At 38.1% G+C, this 23,722-nt stretch overlaps 1 protein-coding gene across 6 annotated transcripts in view; it reads left to right on the top strand.

The window, feature by feature from the left end:
• The first annotated feature begins 56 nt into the window (after nt 1-56).
• The window catches only part of SGCE (sarcoglycan epsilon), a 67,270-nt gene continuing 43,604 nt past the window's right edge, over nt 57-23,722 (top strand). Inside the window, exons 1-2 of one of the 6 annotated variants that reach the window (XM_082398441.1) lie at nt 77-262; nt 16,423-16,530. In XM_082398441.1, coding sequence (XP_082254567.1) covers nt 154-262; nt 16,423-16,530 — 217 coding nt within the window. In that variant the 5' untranslated portion in view covers nt 77-153. Of the gene's footprint in view, nt 263-16,422; nt 16,531-23,722 lie in introns of all 6 variants that reach the window. The other 5 variants (XM_082398440.1, XM_082398439.1, XM_082398444.1 and 2 more) reach the window with 5 other exon arrangements.

Here is a 23,722-nt window from a genome sequence, read left to right on the forward strand (position 1 = left end):
GGGCGATGGCCATGCTACACTGGCCCGCCGCTAGAGGGAGCACGGGATTAAGGAGGGGGTGCAGGATGCTGATGCTGAACTGGCCAAGCTGGGAGGAAAGAAGAAAGGGAGGGGAGGGGAGAATCGAGGACGGCCGGCCTAGGCAGGCCAAGAATGCAATTGCCCTGGTGGTGGGAGCTGGGAGACCCTTGTGCTTGGACGGGACAGTGTCGGGGGACACGCAGGATGAGCCCCGCGACCACTGGCACCTTCTTGCTGACAGGTTAGTGGCCCGCGCGCGACGGGAGGTCCTGGGGCCAACAGGCCGCCGCCTCCCCATCCCCCGCCCGGGTTTTGGGTACCCGGGTGCATTTTCTGGGCATCAGCCCTTCTTGCTGCGGAATCCCCGGTGCACCCCTCCTCCAGGACGCCCCGCACCCCACTTCCCGGGCCCTGTGCGCCCCATACCAGGCTTGACCCCTGGCCTTTTTTCTCCGCGCCCCCCGCGGGCCCCTCCCTGCCCAGAGGCGCCGAAATTCCATCTCCAATTTCAATTCCCGTTGCTCCCCACCCACCCCCAGCAGTCCTGGTGGTGAACCTCTCCCGATCCCTGCCTCAAAGAGCTGGGGGTCGTTGACCACTTGTGGGGGGGGTGGTGGCTCACCCCGCGAATGGGGCTCTGCAGCCCAGAGGCGAGCCGTAGGAAATGGGTGTCAAGCTGCGCCCCCCTCTACACAAACGCATCTTTTTTTCCTTTTCTTGAATCCGATCTGGAGAGAACACAGAAATGTGCATTTGAAACGCCTAATTCTCCCCTCTTTCTAAGCGAATTTCTCGGCGATGGAAATCTCGTTTTTCTTAGGTTTTTTCCCTGCGGAGCAGGGAAACGGAATCATGAAACGCTAGGAGCCAAACAGGGTGTTGAGGTCAGGGTTAACCTCGGGTGGGGGCCAGAGATGCTGCAAACAGAGCGGTTTGCCCCACCAAGTGCACTATTTCGAGAAAGCAAAAACAATTAGAAACAGCTGTGGATGCCTCCAGTGTAGTTGGCGGGCTTCGGAGGCTCCCAGCTACGGCCTTGTGGTGGTGATTACGAGGTTTACGCAGAGACCTAGATCTCTCTGCAACGTTACATTTTTCTAAATCTTGTAGGGTGAATGAATACAGTTAGTCACGGTTACCGCACGTTTAATCCTTTGAAGCGTGTTGCCGAGATTCGGCCGCAAATATTTGTGTATATTTATACGTATAAACATTTATTTTACGTTAGAGAAAATTGCAATGAGTTACAAGACTTTAAAATACTGATGAGGAAGGATGCTGGAAAAAAAGCCTTAACGTGGGTTTCCATTTAAGTGCCTCAAAGTGTTAGGCACTGAGAAAAGGGACAATCTGTTGATAATCTTAGTAAAAGAAGTTTAAAATGAAAAACCAATTGCGTACAACTGAGTGAGGTTCCTGAAACACAGATGAGACACATTTGTATATAAAGGCTAAAACTGAGCATATTTCAGTAACATTGCTGCGGATTATTTATACATAGAGGATAGATAAGAATTTGACCCATTGTAGGAGGATAGATAAGAATTTGACCCATTGTAGATGATACGATGGCAGAGATCTCAGTTAAAGCGAGCCTTTCTAGGAGTAAACAAAACTGTAGCACATTTATTGAGATCTACTTTTTAATCAGAAATAAAATGTTGACTATCAGATATGTGAATGAATGAAGTGCAGATTTCCAACACTGAAAGATATTTTTCTAGGAAGTTGGGTGAACATAATTATACTGTTTAGAAGTGCCTAGTGCCTTTTAATGTTTAGGATGTTCACTCTTTTCTGCAATGTAGAATAATTTCAGGATTTCTTATGTATGCTAGAGTACTGTTCTGGTGACCACCGGATTGTCAAATTCTTAGCATTTTTTAATCCAGGAAAGTTACTTCATCTACTTGTTTGTTAACTGATAGACATTCTTTTTTCTAAAAAATGAAATTAAAAAATAGTATAGGTGATAGAGAAAATTCAGGTTTAAAAATCTATCCCAAGACTTTAAAAGTTTGAACAAGTTTGAACCTATTTGAATTTTTATTTCAAAATGTTAGCCAGGATTTTTTTGGCGGGGGGGGGGTGAAAAAAACCCCAGCTTTAGTATTATCCTTATCATAATAAAAGTAATTCCTATTCATTGTACAAAATTTAGGGAAGAAAAACTCCAGAAAACTGGAAAAAAAAAATCAAGCAGGAAATCAAGATCACCTGTAATTTCTTCATCCTGTGATAACCCCAGTAAACATTATGGGCTCTACTTTATCTATGCATATATATGTGCCTAAATAATATACATTTTTCACAGAGTTGCACATGTATAATTTCTAAAAATTGAAAATGGGATCAAATTAATTTCCTCCATTTTTTCTCTTCAAGGAGCCTTAACTATCTAAATAACATTAAATTTGCAGAGTTTTTTAAAAGGAAATAGTATTAATTACTTTTTCTAATTAAAATTTTAAATGAACCACATTAGTACGCAAATATTTAAAACCAAAGAATAGAGAGTTTTCTCTGATCTCACTGTTCTAACATATACATAGTAATCATTTGGTATATTTCCTTGTGTTTTTTATTCTTCTACATATGAAATAATTTTTGCTCAGAAATAGATTTTTCTAAGGAAAAAACAACATCAGTAGATAAGTAGTTTTGATAAAACTTTTTAATCTAAAGCAACAAAACAATGTTAAACATTAAAACAAAAATACAATGTTAATAGATAAATACTTGAGATAACATGTTACCTAAAACAACAAAACTGCATTTAAAACCACCCCCCCCAACTTAATAGACAGGAATTTAAAACACTTTCTTGACATTTGTTATCATAAGTGAATTTTGGATTTTCTCAGATATTTGTTTCCATTGTTGTTTGTTTCTTACCCGTTTTGTGCAAGATTACACGCAAAGCAAAAAGAGGTGCTAATGTGCATTATATACTTTATCAAATAATAACTGGACGTTGTATCTGAACATTTTAATCCATTTTTATGAGAATTTCCTGTGGATCTATGAAGCTGTTGATTTACCACCTGTATTTTAACTTCTAGTGTAGTAGGAAAATTGTATTTCAAAACAAAGTGGGATTTTCACTTGTCAAATAATAGCTAGAGTTTCTAATTGGACATTTTACTTATTTAAGACAATTTGCCATGTATCTGTGAAGCTGTTGATTTGCCTTATATGTTTAGCTGAATTTCTTGGGTGGTGGGAAAATGGTATTCCAAGAAAAAAAAGTTGAATTTTCACTTGTCAAATAATAACTGGGCTTCCTAGTCGGACATTTTATCTATTTTAGATGACAGTTTGCTGTGGCTCTATGAATCTGCTGATTTACCACATGCATTTGGCTTACCTTTTAGCATATTAGGAAAAATTTATTTCTAAGCAAAGTAAAATTTTCAGCTGTCAAATATTACCTGGACTTAGTACTTGATCATTTTATCCATTTATTATAAGAGTTCGCCATAAATCCAAAAACTGTTGATTTACCTCATATATTTAGTTTAAATTCTAGTATGGTGGACAAATTGTTTTTCTAAGCAAGGCGGAATTTTCACTTGTCTCTCAGACATTGCAAGGGACAGTGAGAAAACCGATGAGAGAGAAAAGTAACACGTATCCAGTTTCTAGCACTGGTTTTCACTGATAAAAACCATGCTCCAAACAAAGTGTTGAAGCATTGAAGAAACCCTGACATGTTAAAAAATTCTCAATCAGATATTCAGATTGGTTGGGATTGTAATAAGTGCAATATTTATGGATCACATTTTCTCCAAAATAACCAGCTACTTTGTTTCTTTTTCTTTTTTACTAACTGTCCACACTTACTCTATCTGATCCCTTTTCTTAGAACTTACCATTACGTCAGTTCTAAACACCCAAGTGTAAATTCTATTGTTGGTCTTATTTCCTACTCTTAGTATAAAAAAGGACTCTAAATGAATAGATGACATGGGTTTATGTGTCCGTTAGAGATTCTTGGTCTGGAGCTCTGTTTAAGTCCAGAGCTTCACAGAAATATTAACATTGTGATTTTTTTCTTTCTATCCTTTCCAATCTCTCCATCAGAGACAGAGAGACAGGCACGATAGAAAGACAGATAGACATGGGTAGGCAGATAGACAGATGGACAAACATGGACAGATAGACACTTGGGCACACACACATGCATGACATCCAGGCTTTTTCTAAACTTTAGGATCCAGTTCTCCAGTTTGCTATCTCCCTGATTTCTAAAAATATTAAGCCAAAAGCATCAGTGCATAATTCAGAAAAAGAAGCTGGTGTTTCTAAAGATCAACAAGTATTTTTCAGGTTGGTAGAATCAGATAGAGTCTCAGTGCTCTTAAAGTTGTTCCACATGAACTGCTTCCAAACTGCTTCCAAGCAAAATTCTGTCTAAGCAAAATTCAGTTTTTTTAAACAACGTAACTATAGTAAAGACAGTATTGAATAAAAAACAATCTCCACCGTCTGACACTAGAAGAAACATTTCCATTGATGTTCCTTCCGTTCTAGTCTTTGTTCCATGTGCATATATATTTTTACATGACTATAATTTTAATATGTGTAGATTTTTTATACTTTGCTTTGAAAGATAAGGGAATCTTGCTTTCAGCTGAGCATTTGTCAAGGCTTTAGGATGCTCTTGTGTGTGAGATGCTGTGTTAGACTAGCAGGATTGCTTTGTGAGCATGAGGCAGGCTGAACCAGTACCCACCAGGTGTGGGGTTTACTGGGTTTGGTTCTGGGAGTGGTCCCTAGTGAAGGATCACAAGCCTTTGCCCTGGGTCTTCTCTTTTTCAACATTTTTATGGATAACTGTGATGAAGTTCTAAGATGCTTGCTTTAAAATCCATGGTTGACTTGAAAAAAGGTTAACTGTTACAAATAGATAACAGAATTTAGAGTTAACAAGGTTTAAGTAGGCTGTAGTGCTATTCAAAAATATATTTTATAGCAGTAAATGCATCATAATTCATTGGTGTGTAAGGAAGGAGGTGACTTTACGTGGTGGCGGGTTTTGAGGAAAAGGACAGTTAGTATGAACTGGTGGCATAACGTGGCTACAAAAATATCAAATTTAGATTCCGATAATAGTGTAGTGTCCATATGTCACAAAAATTAACAGTACCCTGCTCTAATTAACCACATCTGTAGTATTGTGTCCATTTCTGGCTGTCGTGTTTAAAGAGAGACATTGACAAAGTAGACAACTTCCAGAACAGTCCGTGGGGATGGTGAGGGGTCTGGCAATCCTGTCATAGGAGGTATCCTCCAAGGGTCTGGAAATGTTTAGCTTGAAGACTAAAAGTAGACAAACTCTCTTCTGTGCTTCAGAAAACAGATCTAGCTGCAGTGGGTGAAAGGTAGAGATGGATTTCAACTTGAGACCTTTCTAACAGTGCAGCTCAGGAAGGGAATCAACTTAACACCTTTACTTGGTCTCTTATTTTAAAGTATCAGAAATATTTACCTTTCTTGTAATGAATATTTAATTTGAAGACCGTGATAACATTTTAGTGTAGGGTAGCAAAGATACTTGTGATGGAAACATTTTATATTTTCTGATCAACTATCTAAAAAGAATAGTCCTATGTGTTGCAGGTTGATTTCTTACAACTTGAAAATAGCTGCAACCGGACATTTTAACACATTCTTTCCTCCCTTCTCATTTCATTTCAAACATGAAAATCTGAGAAGTAAAGTTTTATCCCCCCCTGCAAATTATCCTGGCTTTAACTTGCTTCCTAGAGTTGTTCCTTTCCTGGTGTTTCTTGCTTGCTGAGAACGGGCTTCTCTGGCAGAGTGGCTGCAGATGCCTGGGGGGGCGCCCTGGGTTAAGGGGGAGTGGACCGCTGCTGGGCAGCTGAGACCTCAGCTGCTTTAGCCTCTTACTCAGGGGAAATGTGCAGCCATTCTCCCTTCTGCAGTCCCCGCCCCACCCCCACCCCCCCTTTATATGTCCTTGCAATACTTAACAGTTACAATTTTTAGCTTTTCAACAGAAAATAAAACCTTTCAATCAAAAATAGCTGCTGCCCCTGTGCTCTTTTAACTTCTCTTCCTTTCAAGTTAGCCGCGTTTCTGACCGCCACTCTTAGTGTTTCAAACACGTCTCGGGACAGATTTTTCTTTCCTCTCCATCTGCCTATTGATTGTTTATTTTGATTATCATCTCTAACTTTGAAAATGTGATTGCTCAAAATTAATTTGTAGAGAATGCACACAGGACCCCACTTCTAAGAAGTGATAACCTGTAACACATCTGACTCCATAGCAACGATTTTTGTGCCCCTGACCCTTGAAAACTAAGACTCTGATGAGAAATGTGAAGAAAGAAGAGAACATTCTTCAGTCATCTTTTTAAACCAACTTTTTCCTGCCTCTTTTACTCCTGCCACTTCTCCCCACACCCAGAACTTTCTCCTCCACTCAAATTGTTAGGTCAGATATATGATCAAGCTAACGCTGACTATGTGAAGTGTATTTTTAATGTTGAACAAGTTTCTCCTCTTCTTATTTTCTCTATCTTTTTTAAAAGTGTCGTGCACTTTTGTGGGATAGTAGTAATACACCGGGCAGCTTGTGATGGCTGGGTTCCCAGTTGTTGAAGATGCCACAGGCGTTCCTGAGCTAAGCTCATATTTCCGAGAGAGAAATGCTCAACGATGAGCGTCTGGCTTGTCAGCGCTCACGCACCTGATCTGCAGGCGGCTACTTGCAATTCCTTGAATGCAATACTTGCTCCTGCTCCTGGGTTTGGGAAGCAAATGACCTCCAACGTTTAAAATTTAAAACTTCAAGAAGTTATCTTAGGAAGTAAATAGGTAGCCTCGAAACATGAGTTGCTGTGCTTAGTAATGTTATATTCTTGCACAAATCAACATATTAGTAAAGCTGAAGTGCTGTTTTCTTCTTGGGTCACTTTGGTAAAATTCTTATTTTTTGTGTCTTCATCTAAGAATTTCTATGCACTATTTATGCAATCGCGGTTTAAATGTGTCTTATCACTTAAAAAGCGCTCATCTTTAGCACGTCTCATTTTCTACTTAATTGCCTTGGACTAATCAGATTTTTTAGACTAGCTCTTTGGCATTCTGTACCACGGGAATCACCACGGCATCTGTTGTGACACGGAAGGCAGACTTTTTCTCTTCTGACAAATGAAGCCGCTCATTTCAAAAATGTTTAGGAGTTAGGCAGCTCCAGTGTAAATTCTTTCCCATTCTTTAGCTTTTCACTCATTCATCTGGTCACCACTTTGATTATTATGGAGATTTGGGGTTCACTGTGAATTTGAAAGAAGAGATCACAGTTAATTTTCCTATAGCAGTTAAAGTGAAATATTTTAGTTCCTGATTTCTTCAGCAATAGACGTAGAAGTAAAGTTGATTTTTTTACCTTGGAATGCAGAAGAAGAAAAAATTAGCCCCATGGTTTTTCTTTTTTTTTTTTCTCCTTAGCAAATTGGTGTTTCTCACTGTGCGGTAAAATGTCAGTGGCTCTTCTGTCCTATGAAAGAGTTAATCAGTGTAGCACCTTTAACATCTTTCATTTTTTTGTAGTTATAGAATTGATTCTAATCAAAGGCCAGTACTGCAGAAGTGGAAACAGAACAGGTTGCTACATGTGTTTATCAAAATTTGAAATGTATGTTATTTTTTGTCTAGCTGTTTAAATTCTAGTTTAGTTTACAAATGTACTCCTTTAAGTGATGAAAAATAAAAATATAAGGACGTTTATTGTAGGATCGATAGTAATAATGAAAAACTAGAAAAAAAATTGGGTCATCTTACTAATACTTTTTTTATTCATTTATTTTTTGAGTATTGACTGGTTTTGAGACTGTGTTAGGTGCTGGGGAATACACTTTCCTAGCCGTTAGGGAAGTTTTACATTAGCGGGGTTGACAAAGATTAATCAATTAATCACATATAAATGTGCCCTCAGAACTATGATAAGTGCTACAAACACTAGTAGAATTTCTAAGCAGGGGATTTGGCCAGACATGGGGATTAAGGAAGGCTTCTCTGAGAAGGTACTCAGATCTGAAGGTTGAGTAAACGTTACGTGAGGTGAAGAGGAAAGGTATATTTGAGGTCAAAGGAAGAGCTCTGTAGAGGCCCTGGGGCAGGTTGCCCTGGCAAATAGAAGGTGTTGGAAAAAGTCCAGTGATGTTGGAGCCGGGAGGGAAGGGGAACTACAATATGAAAGGAGGCTAGATAGGGGGTCAGGGAGCAAATTTTGCCGGGTCTGTTAGACTACCTTAAAGAGTGTAATCTTCATCCTAAAACCAACGGGAAGTCTTTGGAGGGGTTTAAGCAGGACTTGATCAAATTTGCATTTCAAAAAGAGCACTTTGGCGGCATTGTGATGAAAGGATTGGAGGGGTCAGGATAGAAGCGGTAGTTCGAAGGCTACTTTAGTAATCCAGAATAGAGATGATGACCTCCCAGGCTAGGGTGGTGATGGGGAAATGAAGATAGGAGGGACATCTTGAGGGGTAAACAGCAATCGGAGTGGGTTGTGGATTGAATTTGGGGTGGAGAGTGACAGGAAATATCAAGGATGATTTCTAGATTTCTGTTGTATTCATGGGAATGAATGGTGATACCATTCTCCTGATGAAGAATGCCGGAAGAGGACCAAACTTTAAGGGAGAAATCAGGAGTCCTAGTTTGGACAGGCTGAGTTTGAGGTGATGATAAATAAATTATGATTGAGCCACACAGCATAAAGCTATGCAGTCTTAAAATGTGATATCATGTAAACACGCTCAAGATATATGCTAAAGGAAAAAGTGTAATCACATTATGTAAAGAAAAGCATGGTGTATGTGTGTGTTTATATGTGTATGTGTATAAACATACGTTTGCATATGCATAGAATATGGAAAGATGCAGGGACTATTAAGAGTGGGTACCCTCAGCAGTGGCATTAGGAGGATGGCATTGGAGGGAACTTTTATATTTTATACCCTCCTGGTTATACTATTTGAATGTATTACAATGAAAATGTATGGCTTCTATAATAAAGAAAAATAATGACTGTTTCAAGTAAACACCCATTAGTATATTATTGTTATGTTTTTTATTTTGAGCAGAATTTTTTCCTGCAGTTTTGCTTCCCTAACCCAGTAGCTCTTAACCACTTTGCCTTTTAATCCTTTCCCACTAGATTGCACTATTAGGCTAGATTTCACCGTCTGCGTAGTATTTTGTATTCTACCTTTCGCTAATTTTATTAATTTCAAAACAGTCCAACATTTTGCAGATGAGGACATTAAATTGTAATGGTGCATGTAACTACTGCATATATTATGTATCCCATTTTCAAGGGTCCCACTGGTGGTCCTTATGCATCTAGTGTTTCTGAGATAGAATATAGATAGTACCATTTCCGGGCAGTGAAAACCCAGTACGTGCCTTGGTTGGGCTATTTGAGCAAAGGTGTAAAACTCCAAAGAGAAGTGGATAACCCTCCCTTCTCCATGAACTATTCTATCAAACCAACACTTCTTCTTTTATCAGACATTTAATTTTTCATCCAGTTTTGATATATGTAATGCGAAGTCGAATCTTGTGCCCATGCAGTTTTTGCTTTTGTTGCGTTATTTCCTCAGAATAAATACGTAAGCGTTTGTGAGAGTCAGAGAGTACAGATATCAATATAACTTGCTTCTTTTTATTTTATTTATTTATTTGTTTATTTATTTATTTATTTTTTAACATCTCTATTGGAGTATACCTGCTTTACAATGGTGTGTTAGTTTCTGCTTTATAACAAAGTGAATCAGTTATACATATATCCCCATATCTCTTCCCTCTTTCCTCTCCCTCCCTCCCACCCTCCCTATCCCACCCCTCTAGGTGGTCACAGAGCACCGAGCTGATCTCCCTGTGCTATGCGGCTGCTTCCCACTAGCTATCTATTTTACGTTTGGTAGTGTATATATGTCCATGCCACTCTCTCACTTTGTCCCATCTTACCCTTCCCCCTCCCCGTATCCTCAATTATAACTTGCTTCTTATCACACCTGGCTTTTGCAGCTCTCAACCAGTCTGCCTTGGCCGGTACTGGGAATGAAGACGTGCTATGATGCCGTCTTCTTAGCCCTGTGAAGTTTGGGATGGTTGGAGCCCCTGGGCTTCTCCTTCCTCTGGTGAGCAGCTTCTAGTGTTTACTCCACTCTGCCATACAAATATCATTTTTTCATGTGTCTCATGACCGTGAAGAAAAAAAAAAAGAGTGCTATATTCTATAATGCCAACTGTAGTGACAATAGTTTTTTCATTTGAACATCTATTTTTTTAAAAAAACACATTTAAAGAAATCTAAAATTTCCTTCATATTAAGTGAAGAATAAATGTAATAATAGCTTATATTTTTTGAGAACATCATTGTGTGCTAAGTACTCTTCTAAGGGTTTTAAGTGTATTATCTCATTTAATACTCACAATGCCTCTATGAAGTGGGCACTGTTCTGGCCCTACCAGATGAGGAAACTGAGGTACAGAGACATTGAATAACTCGCCCAGTGGACAAAAACTGGGATTTTGAACCCAGGCACTCTGTCTCCAGAGATGCTGATTTAAACACTACCTTTCTGTGCTCCCGAGTTTTATTTCACTCTAAAGTCTAAAATCTTACCTAGCTTGTGCTAAAATTATAAAATTCTAATAACTTTAAATTATATTAATTATTTACGTTCTGCCCTGCCAGGCTCTTCTGTTTTAACAAAGTTTAGAGGCTTCTCATTCTGGCATTTTCGGTTTGAAGTCTTGCTATTATACTTAGGAATATTTTTTTCTGACTCCCTTTGAGGTTGGGGTGGACAGTTCTCCTCAGCAAAGCCATTTTTTTCTCCATAGGTTCCAACTAACCTTTTAGCTTTCCTCTTTTAATGAAGTGTGTGTGTGTGTGTGTGTGTGTGTGTACATACGTACATAACACATAGGATTAATTCCCATGGGTATTGCCTCCTTGCTAGCTGTTTCTAATCCAGCAGTCAGGGAAAACTTATTTTTTTCTAGAAAGAAAAGTAAGCTGAAGAGGACCTACTAGTAATAATAATAATATCTCAAATTACTTAAGAAATATATAGTTCACAGAGTGCTTTCCCATTTAACCATTTGGGCATCGTGTTGATGAGTAGATAACGGGGACTTTGAAGTCAATCAAGAAATGGGTTCAAAATCCAAGTCTGCTACTTACTAAACATAATGACCTGGGATAAGCTACATAATTTCCTAAGACTTCTTATCCTCATTGTAAAATGGAAGTAATAATACCTGTTTCACGTAGCGATGATGTAAGGATTGGAATAGTTATGTATAAAACCTTTAGTGCCTTGTACTTACCACTCAAAACTTGGTAGCTAATGATAATGGCAGCTAACATTTTTTAGAGAGAAAAATATAAAAACAAGGTTTCAGTATAAGAGACAATTTAAAAAGTATTAAGGAGAGTTGCCTAAAAAGGGGAAGAGAAAACGTAGAGGGCAAGGGAGAGACATAATGACACGGGGAATGATGAGAGAAGGGAAGAGATGTAGGCGACATGAGCTGTCTATCCTATTTATGAAAACAAAGTCTGTGTCCCCTTTGAGTGAAACAGGAAAAGAGACAGATGAAACAGTGGACAGAGAAAGACTTGACAGTTTGGTTCTAAGGTGAGTGTTAATCAGATTATATTTCATCTGGCAGATTCTGCTATTTACTTGGACAGTGATGTCAGACTAAATTATTATTTATTATTTCTATCCCTTGACATTTTGATTAGCTCATCAGCAATCAGTCACTATTCACAGCTCTTCAATTGCTTTTATTAAATAGCAAACCCTTCCTCACTAAGTCAGCAAATTATTCAGGTTTGGGAAAGAGTCATGTCTCTTCAGAGAGTGTTTGCCCCAGGCCAGATGAGATGCAGTCATGCTGCTACAAGACTCCGGATGAATCATGGAACCTTAAGACAAACTTTAAGTATTGAATGGTTTCTAGGGATTTTAAGGACATGCCAGTCACCACTGGATTAATTCAGGCTTTGATGAGTTTTGAGAGGGAGCCTTGAGGAATTGGTTAACTTGTATACCATGCTATGCTAGCTAATTGTGTGAATGTCTTCTTAGTCTGGGCTCTGTAAACACAAGATTCATATTATTCTTTGCTTTTGTGTTTATGAATTAGAGCAAAACTCATATCCAGGTACAACTGTAGCATAGGTATCATGAACCCAATGAGCACAGTGGAGTTCTTTCAGGATTTCTGAGGATGGTCCATTCTCTTTGGAAGGAGTCCAAGAATCAGTCTATACAGGCTGACTTTTTTTCTTTACACACTAGATTTAATCTTGAAAAGTAATGTATAGAATAAATAGTTTCAAAATTTGAGTCATGTTTTCCCATCCTAAGGAAATTTATTCTCATAGAAAAAAAATGGTGTGCTCCTTTTCTAATGAAAATCAAACTTATTAAAATACTACCTTTTTTTTCCCAATGAGTATTCTGCATTTGTCAATGTACAGATTACAATAATTTTCATTACAAGAAGTTAGCTAAGTGGATCCATATCTTGGACACACAGTGAAAAATAGATATTTCAGTGTTACTGAGATTTCTCCCTCAAGGTGTGGGACTTGAATGTTTAAGCAGACACATTATCCGTGGTGTTGTGTCTTGCCTTTATTGACATTGTCCGGTGAGTAGAGCAGTAAAAAGTTGTCTTTTTATTTAGATTTATTGGACTGTGGTCTTCTGTGGTCAAAGTAGGACTTTAGATGGATCAATATAAACTTAAAAAAAATGAATATCCTCAAAACAATGCCAGCCTTAAAATAGAGCTATATCTGTGAGATGTGTTTAAACTATTTTACCCTGCCTCTATTTTTTAACAACTGAGGCACCAATCAAATTTGTCTTTTGAATTTTGAAATTCTTGTCTGTAAAAGCCAAGTAGGCTGCACTTACACAGGACCTGGAAAGCTTGAGCAATGATACGTTGGTTCACCCGGCAAGGATGTGCAGTGACATTAAATCTTATGGGTTAGTGAGGTTCTAAAAGCCAGAGTATAAGGAAAAAAATTCCATAGACTTAAGTTACCCTAGTAAATCCTTTAAATTACCGATGAAGTACATTATGTGTAGTTTTATGTGTATAACTGAACAATAATTCTTATGCACAGCATGGTCTGAGAACCACTGGGCTAGAATAAAGGAAGGAACAAAAGGGGTGCTGTCTGGACACCCAAACCCTTCTTTCTCTATGGTAACTCCCCAATCCATGGAAAAGTGGAGAATTCTGAAGCGTGCCTGCTTGCCTGCAGGGTTTACTCCATTCTGCTGTAGGATCAAGCCTCTATAACCTTCAGACATGCTAACAGATTCTCTTGGTTTTGTATGGATTGAACTAGACAATCTACATGAAAGCACCTTGCTCAGGACCAGGTGATGTGATGGATTTAAATGTAAATGTTGCTTGTCAGGTCCACATATATACATTGTTTTTTGAAGAGTTGTAGAGAAGAATTTGGCCACTTGCTTCCTGTCTTTCTAGGTTGAGATTTCCCACTGTCCAGCAGTGACTTTCATGTTCTTGCAAATTGGCTGCATCTGTGGGCCAGTTGGGGATAAGAGAGAGTAAAGTTTTCAGTTATAAGGTTAGCCCTACATTTGTCACATTTGATGTGACTTGGTTGAACATCCTATATACCCTTGGGTTCTGTAGGTCTTCTGTTGGTCTTCTAGAGTTCGTATTTATGTGTGAGAATCACCTGATGAAACTGTGTAACCCAACTACGTAGATTCTCCATGGTGGAGTCATGAATATGTGTTTTAAATTTTTTTATTTTGTAGTTTTTGGGGTGTGTGAGAATATGTATTTTTAGAGAGCTGCCCAGGTGATTCTTATGTAACTAGCATATTGCCTTTGGAACCCAGCAATTAGGAAAACCCTTGGAGGTGGGATATTTTCCACAAGAGGCCATGAACATTTCTGATCCTATTTTAGCTTAAATTATTTAGGAAATGACTACTGTATTCTTCATCTAGATTTAAAAGGACATAACTTCAGTTCTTAGGTGAATCAACCATTTATTAGGTGAATCAGCCATAAGATTGGTCTTTTAATAGATATAAAATTAGTATACTTAGGTTTACATAATTTAAAAATTCAATACCAACCAAGTCATTTATTCACTTGGGGTGCTAAGGCCTTTGATTTCCACTCCCAGGTATCACTGAAATGATCACCTGAGGTTTTGTTTGATTGTTTATTTTTAATAACTTGGGTTTTGAATTGTATTCTTTTTTTCATTTTGGAAGGGGACTTGGTATTTCTCATAATTTAGTTTAAGTTCAGAATTTTACTCAAAATTCAGTTTGAGAAGGAAATAACCATTTCATCTCTGATTTACTAGCGTGAGGAGCCCTTTCAACATTAAGTGTCCTGTACCCCAACAAATGTTTCTCTCTTCACTTGTCCTTACTCTCTGATTCATGTTTTCTTTATATGCTTGTATAAAGCATATATGCTTTGTATATGCTGTACAATATACAAGTATATGTATATTGTATATTTCTGCTTGGTCCCACCCATTCTAGTTTTTCTGGGATTGTGTCTTATCATTTATGTTCCTTTTCGTTACACCTAGTCTCTCTCTCTCTCTCCTTTGTCTTTTCCTCAGCTTATAAACAAAATTTGTTTCCCTACACTAAAATAACCAACCTTTTTCTCTACCTTGCTGCTCCTCAGTCTGCCATATCATTTTATCTCTTTGCTTCCCTATTCTGGCCAGTGTTCTTAAAAGATTAACTCTGTTTGTTGCATCTACGTCTTGGCCTTTTGCTGTCTGGCTTCTACTCTTACCACTTTATTGGAACTCCACTTTCAAGGAGTCACCAATAACTTCTCCCCTTTCACATCTAGCAATCTTTTCTAAGCTCTCATCCTCTTTGACCTTTTTGCAGTAAGTGAGGATGTTGATCACACTCTCCTTTTTGACAGCTCTTCCGTTGACATATGTATATGACACTTCAGGCTCAGTTGTCCAACCTCTCTGACCGCCTTGTCTCTTATTTCTTTGCTGAATTATCCTCTGTTTTTTGCTATGTAAATGTATTTATTAACATGTTCTTCTGCCTTTGTTGTCCCTCCCACTTTTTGTGCATTCCTTCTTGCTATATATTTCACCTCCAGAAGCTAGGACAAAACTACGGGGTACACCCTGGGGGATTTGGGAACTGAGCTGAACTCGAAGGGAACATATCTGAGATGGCTAGAGGAAGGGAGAATGAGATGTTGACCCAATGTTGTAGTTAGGAAAATGGTACCTAAATATCAAGTCTGGAAGATAAGGATGAAAAATGGGAGAGTAAGCAGTAAGATTGGTAGTTTGGATGATTGGAAATAGTATAGGCAAATAGGTCAAGAACGTGAATGTGTATCTTCTCCAGATCGTTTTGTACCTGACAGTCTAATGCATGTTACCTGAGAGCATGATCTCTTTAAGGAATTGCACTGGGACTTTGGCTTCAACAGTCATTTCTCTGGTGATGAACTTCAAATCTGCATCCTTGCCTTAGATTCTTCTGTGAACCAGAGTTCTATTTCCATCTTCTTCTTAGGTGGTTTCACCTGGATATCCAACTGGTACCCCACATTTAACATATCCCCAAATAAATTTGTCATCTTTCTCCTGAAATGGACTCCTTTTTGGCATTCCTAATATATCACTGTTCTGTGTCATCCTCGATCAAAACTTCAAAGCCATTATTGATTCTTTTTTTAGCCCACAACCAGCAATTTGAGAAGTACTGTCAGTATCTCTCCCATGATGTTTTGTAACTGGCCCCACCTTTACTCTTCCTTTCTTCAACCCCTGATTATGGGCTGACTGCTACTCTACACTCCAGAGATATCCCCCTATTTAGTATCCACTAACCCTGATTCTGGTCACTGCTGCCAGTGTAATGTTTCCAAAACTCAACTGTAATTTTAAAAGACGTTTTAAACTTATCACAGCATTCCTAGCCAGGGAAAATTGCTTCCCCTCTCAGTGTTATTGTAGCAGCTATGCTTTCTACCACTGTGTGTATATGTGTAATTGCTATACATATACACTATATTATATGTTACATGTATATTTTGGTACATGAATTATCAATCCCTATAGATTGTAAGCTCCTTGGAGGGCAGGAACTGTGTCTTTACTTTGTATCCCCATATATTCCTTGTATTGACATGCAACAAATATTTATTGAATGGAATTAAACAGCTCGCTGGGGCTGGAAGGAATCTGATACCAGTTAGTATGTAGTAGGTGATTTGTGATAGTCATTTTAATTTGACATTAATTTCATTTTTTGTGCATTTGTTTTATTCTGAAAAGCTTTTTTATTAAGCTGTGCTGATGGCATAAATGGAACAGTTAACTGGAAGACCAAACAGGCCAACAGTTTTATTATCAGCAGAAAAATGACTGCTGGGAAGAAAGATGGTGAGTTTAGGTTGTAAATCTAAATCCCTTTTGGGGAGTCAATTAAATGTCCGCTTCCAATAGTCCTTTTGCTTTTTTAGTCATGTGTGGATTTTTTTTTTTTTGATAAGTCAATCTGAAAAAAATCAAATTTTGTTTCCCTAATCTTCTAAAACTTCTGATCCTGTGTTCGTAATCCATTATTTTCCAAGTTTTTTTCCTTTGCTGTAGTTTTCCCTTTTTTTTAACCAAAAATAATTCTTGTTTTTAACCTAATGTTGCCCCTTATCCAGTCACTAGCTTGCCACTTATGAAAATTGTCCCAGTGTGGTTATTATAACAATTTATTTATAACATTGAAAAACATTAAGAAGTACATTTAACGTAAATCGTTTAAAAACAGTATTTACATAACCTTAGAAAAATGGTCATAAAATATTTTGGCTAGTTGTGGGTGATTTTTTGAATGATTTTTGTTGCAAAACCAAATTGGTATGTTTGCTATTAACTAATTAGATGGCGTTTGTTTTCTATTGAAAAGATGGCCTGACCCTTGAATGATTGATTGTCCTTCTGAATTTTTCTTCCCTATCTTTAATGTGTTCATTAGCAATATGTCTGGACCTTTGAAATAATGCATTTCATCAGGGAGAAAAAGACTTACTTAATAACCAAAAGATTAGTTGTTTTAAAAATATCAATTATCAATATGAGCTTTCACTTAATATTTCTGGATTATTTGTCTTTATAATCCCTCTTAACTGTACCGTCACCCCTCCCCCCCACACACACAATTTTGGCTATATGTGGTCATGAACAGAACATTAGCAGAACAGTAGCCTAGTTTCCATAACTTTGGGGTAACCAGAATATCTATTAAAAAAAACAACAATTTTAAAATATTTTGAAAAGAGCAGTAATTTTATGTGATAAAATGGCCTTACTGCCATATAAAACTTTCTAGGTATCTTGTAGGAGTGATTCCTGGCTTACCTCATTTTCTTCTTACATTTCTGAGTTGCGGGTCACTGACTTTTTTCCAGCTAGCATCAAATTATTCCTCAGCTAGAATCTTCTACTCCCAGATCTGTTTCACAGTAGGACCAAGGCTCCCAGCATCTCTTCTTCTCTGCTGTCTTTGAAACAAACCCACAAACACCTTTGCATTTTTAAGGAATTTTCATCTCTAATATCTAAAAGAAAACAGAGTTTTATAACAGTAAACTCTCATGAAAAGTTAACAAATAGTTGTTTTCAAAAGCACTAGACTCACTTGTTCTAGGATCTAAGCCCATCGTCCCACAGTCCTTTCCCCACACCCTCCTTAGATATTCTCAAAGGATTTTCTCTGTTTCCTTCAAGGGAATCACCCCTGACTACCTTATCTGGGCTGCTCCTTAATCAGGCTGAGGGCCTTTGGCTTCTTCGGCACATCCACTATTCCTGTTTTCTTTTTATTTTATTTTATTTATTTATGGCTGCGTTGGGTCTTCGTTGCTGCGCACGGGCTCTCTCTAGTTGCGGCGAGCGGGGGCTACTCTTCATTGCAGTGTGCAGGCTTCTCATTGCAGTGGCTCCTCTTGTTGCTAAGCCCCGGCTCTAGGCACATGGGCTTCAGTAGCTGTGGCACGCAGCCTCAGTAGTTGTGGCTCGCGGGCTCTAGAGCGCAGGCTCAGTAGTTGTGGCGCATGGGCTTAGTTGCTCCGTGGCATGTGGTATCTTCCCGGACCAGGGATCGAACCCGTGTCCCCTGCATTGGCAGGCGGATTCTTAACCACGGCACCACCAGGGAAGCCCCTTCCTGTTTTCTAATCTTACCAGTTATGGCCCCAGATGGCCCTCAGTATTGCCATCTGCAATTTACTTCTGTCATCTCCCAGGGATTTGGGACCTGCCCTGATTCCTGCTGCCTCACACGAGATCACTAAAGACCCTTCCTCTGGACTTAACACTATTTTGCACTAAATTGCAGTCTTTCCCTTTTCCTCAGTTTCTTCTTTTTAACGTTGATCCCTAGAATTTCTGTCCTCTTTAAGCGTGTCCCTCCATTCCTATTTGATTTTACATAAAGGTACTCTCTAACCGGCTGTCAAGCTCAGCTGAGTCATTTACTATGGTGCTCTTCTTAGTGAAATGTACTATTCCAAGGCCTTTACCATAGCACTCTCTAGAATCTCCATCTCTTCCTTTTTCAAACTTCATGCTCCCTCTGGACCTCAAACTGATTTTCTCCTTGGAACCTGAGCCATAACTGTAGTTCTCAAAATCGAAATGATCAATACATCTTGAGGTAACCAGTTCAGATTATCACATTCTCTTATTTCCTCAGTTTCTCTTGAACTCATTCTTTAGCTTCTCCCTTCCTGGTCTCCTCCTCTAATTTAAATCCTATCATTATAGTTCTGCATTATTAAAATATCTTACACAGAGAGTAATGAGTTTACTTAAGTGGGTTGTAATAATGTAATGGACAGCCACCGAATGTATTACCTCATGTTAGCAAATCAACAAAATACGTTAACTACCCTGGGTTCAAGTCCTGGCTCTTCCTCTTACTAGTCCTGTAAGCTTGAACCTGTCATTCAGCCTCTCTGGGTTCAATTTTGTTAACTATAAAATGAAGGACTGAACTTGGTTCTTTGCATGCAAACTCCGATTGATGTTATCTGTCAGGAATCCTGGACTGAGTAGAATGCTGAGGCCATATCCAAGCAGGAAGTAATGCAATGATTTGTCTCTTAGTAGAGAAGGTTATTTGGCACGCCCTGACAGGATGACATCTAAAGCCCCTTTCAATTGCAGTGTTCTATGAGACCAAGTTTATTGATTACCAATTAAAAATGGTTTGCAACCACTTTCCAGCCGACATTTAAGAAAAAAACAACAAAACAAAACAAACACATGATCATTCTATGGAAAAATCAAGATATTTAACTCTAGTATAGAAAAATGGTTTTAGTAAGTGGCTTTGGTTGGGGGGAGGGGAATCTCACAAAGTAACCTTTCTGCTGCTTGTAGAAAAAGATCCAAGTAGTGGTTTCTTTTCTACCTCATGTAGAGAAAAGTGGTCCTATCTCTTAGAGGAGTGAAGTTTTAAAAGGCAATTTAATGCCTTCCCCATGATGAGCTCTACAGCCCAGGTGTGGACTATCTGTGACTGAAATAAAACAATAGCTGACCACTGCCCAATGAATGGCCTTCAGTACTTTGATGTTGAGTAAACTTAAGGGGTGAAGGGCAGACTGCCGAGAAAAGCTTTTGATTCTAAGCCAAGATTTATAAAGCTGGATTGATAAAACACAAGGTAAATTTTAAAGAGGAAAAAAAAAAACCAAAACCAAAACAGGTTGTGTACCTGGCTGCATATTGATGCCTTTCAAACTATTTTTCTACAGACATTATCTGGTTTAGTAATTAAATTTCAATTAGACTATAGAAATAACACATTGAAAAATAAATTAGGAAGGAAACCATAAATATATCAAGCTCTGAAAACGCTGAAATGAGTTCTCTTGGTGCAGAGATATCAAATGGAATTCATCTCTTATAATCAATTCCCATTAATTGGTAGCAGCTTCTTGGAGTGCTGTGTATACAGGGGCTCTGAGCCTCATAAAGAGCTTTTAGCTATTAAAACTATAAAAGAGAAGGCAAGTCTTATTTTTTTCTGTCTGTACTTACAGTTTCTAATTATCAGAGATGATCATATAGTAAAATAAGTTTTCAGCAATTGTATTTTTTGTGTAACTTTCTTTTTAATAATATTCCAGTTCTTTAGCAGGGACGTGGTGTCTCTTCTGTAAATAGGATTTTGAGGAATTGGGATACCTAGTTGCTTAGGCAAAAGTTTATCTTAAAAGCTGTACCAGATAAGTGGCTATTCAGTATTATCTTTGTATTTTAAACATATTTAAAAGTCTTCTTCATCATTCTTATCCAAATTATTTTTCAAATAATACTTACTATTAAGGCAATACTATGAACAGTTGGAAGATACGCACTGTCTTATTTAACTTATTTGCACTCAGTTAAAGCACCCTTGTCATGTTTCCCAATGAGTAGCTTACGTCTTAAAACTGAACATGAGAGGCAAATTAACAAAATTGAAATGCTTTTGGAAATAGGCTTCAGTTTCTTATTAATAAATTACTTATTTTAGTGTGTTATGTTCTTAGGCTGATTTAGCTATTGCTAAGGGTAATAGATCACTTAATCAATAGATCTCTTTGTTTAAATTATGCAGTATATTTCCCACACATTGAATATGTAAGAAATTATTTTATACAGCACATTAAATCCCCTCCTTTTGATTTGACAGTTTGTTTACGTAACATATGGGTTGAATTAAGACTTTCTGTGGTACACTTATTTATTTCTGAATACATTTAATACATAGAGTTTATGTTGCCACCTCCTCAAGTAATGGCTGTCTCCCAATTATAGTAAGATCATCTTTTCAGAAGTATACTGTGTCAACTAAGAGTCAGGAAATACACCACAAAAGGGTCTCTGGGTAGCCAAAATAGATGCAGCAAACGCAGGCTCCTGTTTTTCACACCTAGCAGAGCCCTGCGTGCGTTAAAACAGTACAAATTTGCTCTTACTTTAATACGCAATCCCACCTCACTTGGTAGCCTGGTTTCTAAACCTGCAGCAGATTAATAGCAGCAAATTAGAAGGGATAGAGGAGCTGTTACAGGAAACATATGGATAGCAATGAGAAGTGACAGCTGACAACATGTCTACAGATGAGAAAACAGAAAATCCATAAAACACACAGCCTTAAAAAGCATTAGCAGACGGTGACCCGCTAGTGTACTGGGATGACAAGGCAACCAAACAGTCCATAAGGGCATGATTGTATTATAGAGGGGAGTGCAATAATTTATGCGCCAAATGATGATCTTATGCCATAGTGAAGAAGGATCGACCACTGAGTACTTTAGAAAACTCAGCTCTCTAAAATGTTTCCTTCGTTGGGGTTCCTGCTAAACTGAGATTTTACTGTATTCTCTCAAACCGCAAAAATTAGAAAATGATTATGTAAGTGGACCTTTTAAAGTGATTAATTTGTTGATAAAGCATCTATGAGAGAGAGAGAGATATTACCTTGACGTGAATACTGACAATCGTTTATGACTTCAGAGGAGAGGAGACTCTAAGACTTAAATCTAGCTGAGACTTGTAGGGTGTCACACTCAGCAGCCAGTTTATCTTTATAGTCATGTCCCTGTTCTTGATGCAGAAAAAGGGCTGGGAGGTGTTCTCCGGACTTTTTGGTAGAGAGTGGACTTTGTATGTGCCTGTGCACATGCATATGCTGTTAAAAAAATCATTGTGATAATTGTGGAGTGTTATGCTCTAGATTCGTTAGCAGTGCACCACCACAACCCTTTCAAAATTTGATGTTTACTGAACACATCCAGATTTGCTTTTGTTTTTAAGTAATTGTAAATAAGCACACAAATGTGCACCCTCATATTTTCATCTGTGTTGCTCCCATAGGGAGAGAATTTCAAATGGACTATTAATAAAGGAAGACAGGATGCTATTTAGCTAGCATGAGGTCCCCCACTTTATAGCTACCGCCATCACCTTCTGTTACTTGGTTCTTGGCTCTCTGCTGTCCCATAAGATACATTGTCGAAAATGGTTTGTAGTTTCTATGCCTTATGACTAAAACATACAGGGAACAGTTTTATAGAAAGATTTTGGTAGCATGTTAACAAGGAATATTGGACCTGCATTTAGGGAGGGTGAAATATAACCCCGACCACTTGCCCACATATCCTTTTGTTCTTCTCAACTCAGATATGTAATTTTTCCTTTAAAAAATTCTGTTATTTATGACTACCTGTCTTCAGTTTTTAATCTTTGCAAATCTAGCTACCCTTGAGGTTTGAAGGTGATGTTTTTGACCCCCTGTGGGTTGGACTTTTGGTTTAATTGTTTTGCCCATTAATGGTGATGGATTTGCACGGATTTAGCCACAGACTAGTTTCCAGTTTCATTTGTATCCGGTGGCATGTGTTTGCAGAGGTAATGGATTTGCAGCCCTAGAGGACTGGAGAGCCATGCAACACACAGAGCAGCCAGACCTTGTGACCTCAGCTTGATTAGCATGGCGCTGTTTGCTTGTATATTTCAGAGACTGTTCAGAGATTTTTTTTTTAGCGATGTGTATTTCAGAGATTCTTCAAGTGTTTCAATTTCGTTTTCAAGACTTTCTTTTAGGGAAAACAATATGCTTCAAGCTTACTGTTTGTGAGTACTTACCTAGACATATGTGAGTGCAACATGTGTCCACTGTTAAGTAACAGCCTTTTTTGGTGTTAGTGCAAACCCTATCAGTATTGTTTATATCGCTCATGTTTAGAACAAGAGCCCATGACTCTGAATTCTCTGTGTCACTTGTTGCTTTTGAAAGGAAGCTAGGTATAAATACTGCCCAAATAGCCTCTGTTGAAGAGCTATTTGTTTTGCAAGTAACAAATGGGAAAGGTAAGGTAAAGGGCACTTCTCTAAAATGTTGTATGGGTCCCCATAATTTAAACTGATGCTACAGAAAGGAAGTATTATTTTCACAAACAAAACATAGTGGCTTAGTCATTTTCCATTTCTAGATGATGACTATGTCATACATCTGTATCATGTTTTTCTCAAAGTGAATGGCATACTATACTTACAGTGAAGCAGGCTTTACTGCAGAGTTGCCAAGGTAACTGACCAGCAAGTATGCAGTTCAGCAGATTGGAGAAAGGCAGTTGTACACATGAATAAAGAAATGTGCATGTCATCTTAAAACCCAGGAGGGCCATGGTAGATTGTGGTTTGGCTCTGTAGATTGTAGAAATGTTTTGTTTGTTTGTTTTTTTATGAAAGCAGAAAGTGAGATGTTCTACGCTAGTCCTTGAAGTGAGGTAATAAGCAGTGACAAGTACCCTCTTATGGTTCTATTTTAGGCTCTACCATTGGCCATATAGAAAATAGAATCATTTCAATATTATTAATATGAACAACCTTTCTTTTTGATTTATAAGCTAGCTTTTACCACCTTATGGCAGCAAAAGCTATGGGAGACTGTTAGTAGTTTATAATGGAAATGGAGGATGGTAACCCATAAACTGCTACACACGTATGAGAATTAATTTAAGTCACAAAACTAAAAATGAAGTAAATATTATATATATTTAGTCCACAAACATAATAACTG

Source organism: Balaenoptera borealis, assembly GCF_965194805.1.
Source record: "Balaenoptera borealis genome assembly, chromosome: 7".
Taxonomy (NCBI): domain Eukaryota; kingdom Metazoa; phylum Chordata; class Mammalia; order Artiodactyla; family Balaenopteridae; genus Balaenoptera; species Balaenoptera borealis.